The sequence below is a fragment of the Dipodomys ordii genome, unplaced genomic scaffold, assembly GCF_000151885.1.
Source record: "Dipodomys ordii isolate 6190 unplaced genomic scaffold, Dord_2.0 Scaffold159, whole genome shotgun sequence".
NCBI classification, from domain to species: domain Eukaryota; kingdom Metazoa; phylum Chordata; class Mammalia; order Rodentia; family Heteromyidae; genus Dipodomys; species Dipodomys ordii.
In genome coordinates, this window is record NW_012267375.1 from 194,876 (window position 1) to 197,214 (window position 2,339).

Below are 2,339 nucleotides of genomic sequence, written 5' to 3' on the forward strand. Positions count from 1 at the left end.
AGTACATTGTACAGCTGGCTGTGTGGTGAGCTCAGGGTGACAGTACAGTGTACAGCTCTCTGGGGTGGGCTCAGGACAGGGTGTGGAGGTCCGTGTGGGAAGCTGGACCCTACCTTTAACAGGCTGGGTACCATCTAAGGTCAGAAACCAGGAGGAAGACTGGCCCACAGGACCAGGGCTTGAAAAGCGGGGAGGAGCAGAGGAATGTATATAAACATTTTATAGACTACTCATAGTTTTAAAAGGTGTCCTGTCAGGAAAAAAAATCCACACCCATATGTAACCCTAACCAAAAGCCTGTGTGCATTCTAGAAGCATAAGGATTTTTTTATGATTTTTGCTTTTCAGCAGTATTAGGTTTTGAACTCAAGGCTTTTTACTACAAGGCAGATGCTCTACTGCCACACCTCCAGCCATAGATAAACCATAATGGACATCACGGGGTATAATCAGCAACACCTCGGGAAGGGCAGGGAAAGTGTACCAAACAGCCACAGCTTGCTGTATCTCGTGTGGCCCCAGGACCCTGGCTCCCTGTGTTAGGAACCTGCAGCACACCCGTTCTGCAGCCGTACCTGCCTCTCACAGTAGGCCTTCATCAGCTTGCTCAGGGGGGTGTGCCTCTTGATCTTGAACTGCACCACAGAGCCATCCTGCCCCGCCACCTTCAAGTTGATGTGGTCATTCTCCGTCTTCACTCCCTCCTGCCACAGACAGGAAATGGGTCTCAAAATAACCTTAGTGTTAAAGGGAAGTCTTTAGGTAATAAATGGCTGTTGGCTCCTTTTTTTTTTTAAGTCATTAAAACCAACGTAATTCTCCTGCAATTCAGAGTGGCTCACATGACTTTTATTTTTAGAGTTTATCTCGTTAAGCATCCCTGTGAGGACATGCTGTGTACAGCCTGGCTTCATGCAGCTAAGGGAGGAAAACCAGAAAACCCATCTTGTTTTAAAACTACTCGTGAGGCTAGTAAAAACATTCACATTCACAGATTACATATAGCTGGAAGAAAGGAAAAAGAAAGCAGCCAAACACTTCCAAGGAGCAGAGGCTGCCCGCCGAAGCGGCTGCAGGGCCCCTGGGGCGCAGGGGCGCCCCTCACTACCCAAGCTCTCAGGCCGGCCGGCTACGCCTCCTGGAGACGGGGAGAAGCGCCGTCCGCTCCCCAGGGCAGACTCCCCAGCACATCAGAGACACATTCACTCACTCCAGCCAGCCCTTGCCTGGAGGGAGCCAGCCGCATGACACCTGCTCCAGAACAAAGTGGCAATGAAAGTGAAGAGCACCAATGACTGCAGACCCTGTGTCACGACTGAGAGATGGAGCTCCCCAGAGATCAGGAAGGACCAGTGCCTGCCTATGAGCACCATGTGGTGTGCTCAAAACACCCACACGTGGTGCCCCCCACACCAGGGCAGAGGTCATCCGACAGGCAGGCATGGATGGGGCCATGGTCCCTCTCTCTGCCCAAGAGCAGGACATCAAGAACTGAATGCTGCCAGGTGCCAGTGGCTCACGCCTGTCATCCCAGCTATTCAGGAGGCTGAGATCTGAGGATCACAGTTACACCAGCCCAGGCAGGAAACTCTGTCAAGACTCTTATCTCCAAGTAACCAAAGAGCTGGGAGTGGGACTGTGGTTCAAATGACATAGCAAAAAAGTTCAAGGACAATGCCCAGGCCCGAGTCAAGTCCTAGGACAGACACCAAACATTAAATAAATAAAAGGCGGGGGCGGTGGTGGAGTGCTCCAGCCCCTGACTCTAATGAGTGTGGAGACCCAGCAGTGTGTCAAGAATACATATACATCTAAAATCAACCCAAGGGATTGCCCCCCCCCCCCCCGTGGCTGCGTCTGTAATCACAGCACTTGGAGACCTGACGCAAGAAGACACGGGTTCAAGGCCAGCCTGAGCCACCGCCTTAGACCGGAAACCATCAGTGGCTTCGGCCTGCAGCTCTGTGCCCAGCCGGCGTGGTGCTGCCCCTTGGGTGGGAGCTGGACCGCAGGGGCAGAACCACCGACCCCCCCCCGTCACCCTGGGGCCATCTGCTGCCCAGGCCTCCCCAGCTGACCAGGTTCTGCGAGCTCAGCTGAGGACACCTGTGCAGCTCCTCACGTTTCGCTTTATTACATCCAGGGCCTTGGCCTTGCAGGGCCCACCGCATCCGGCCCACGCGCCTGGAGGATGGCGGCCCCTGGGGGGGGGTGTCCTGGAGGACGGCGGCCCCTGGGGGGGGGTGTCCTGGAGGACGGCGGCCCCTGGGGGGGGGTGTCCTGGAGGACGGCGGCCCCTGGACGGGGGTGGGAGGGGATCCTGGAGGATGGCGGCCCCT

The 2,339-nt window shown here is 55.4% G+C and overlaps 1 protein-coding gene across 1 annotated transcript in view; it reads right to left on the minus strand.

The window, feature by feature from the left end:
- The window catches only part of Sumo3 (small ubiquitin-like modifier 3), a 31,217-nt gene that overhangs the window by 16,109 nt on the left and 12,769 nt on the right, over positions 1 to 2,339 (minus strand). Inside the window, exon 3 of the mRNA XM_013032893.1 lies at positions 576 to 704. Coding sequence (XP_012888347.1) covers positions 576 to 704 — 129 coding nt within the window. The remainder of the gene's footprint in view (positions 1 to 575; positions 705 to 2,339) is intronic.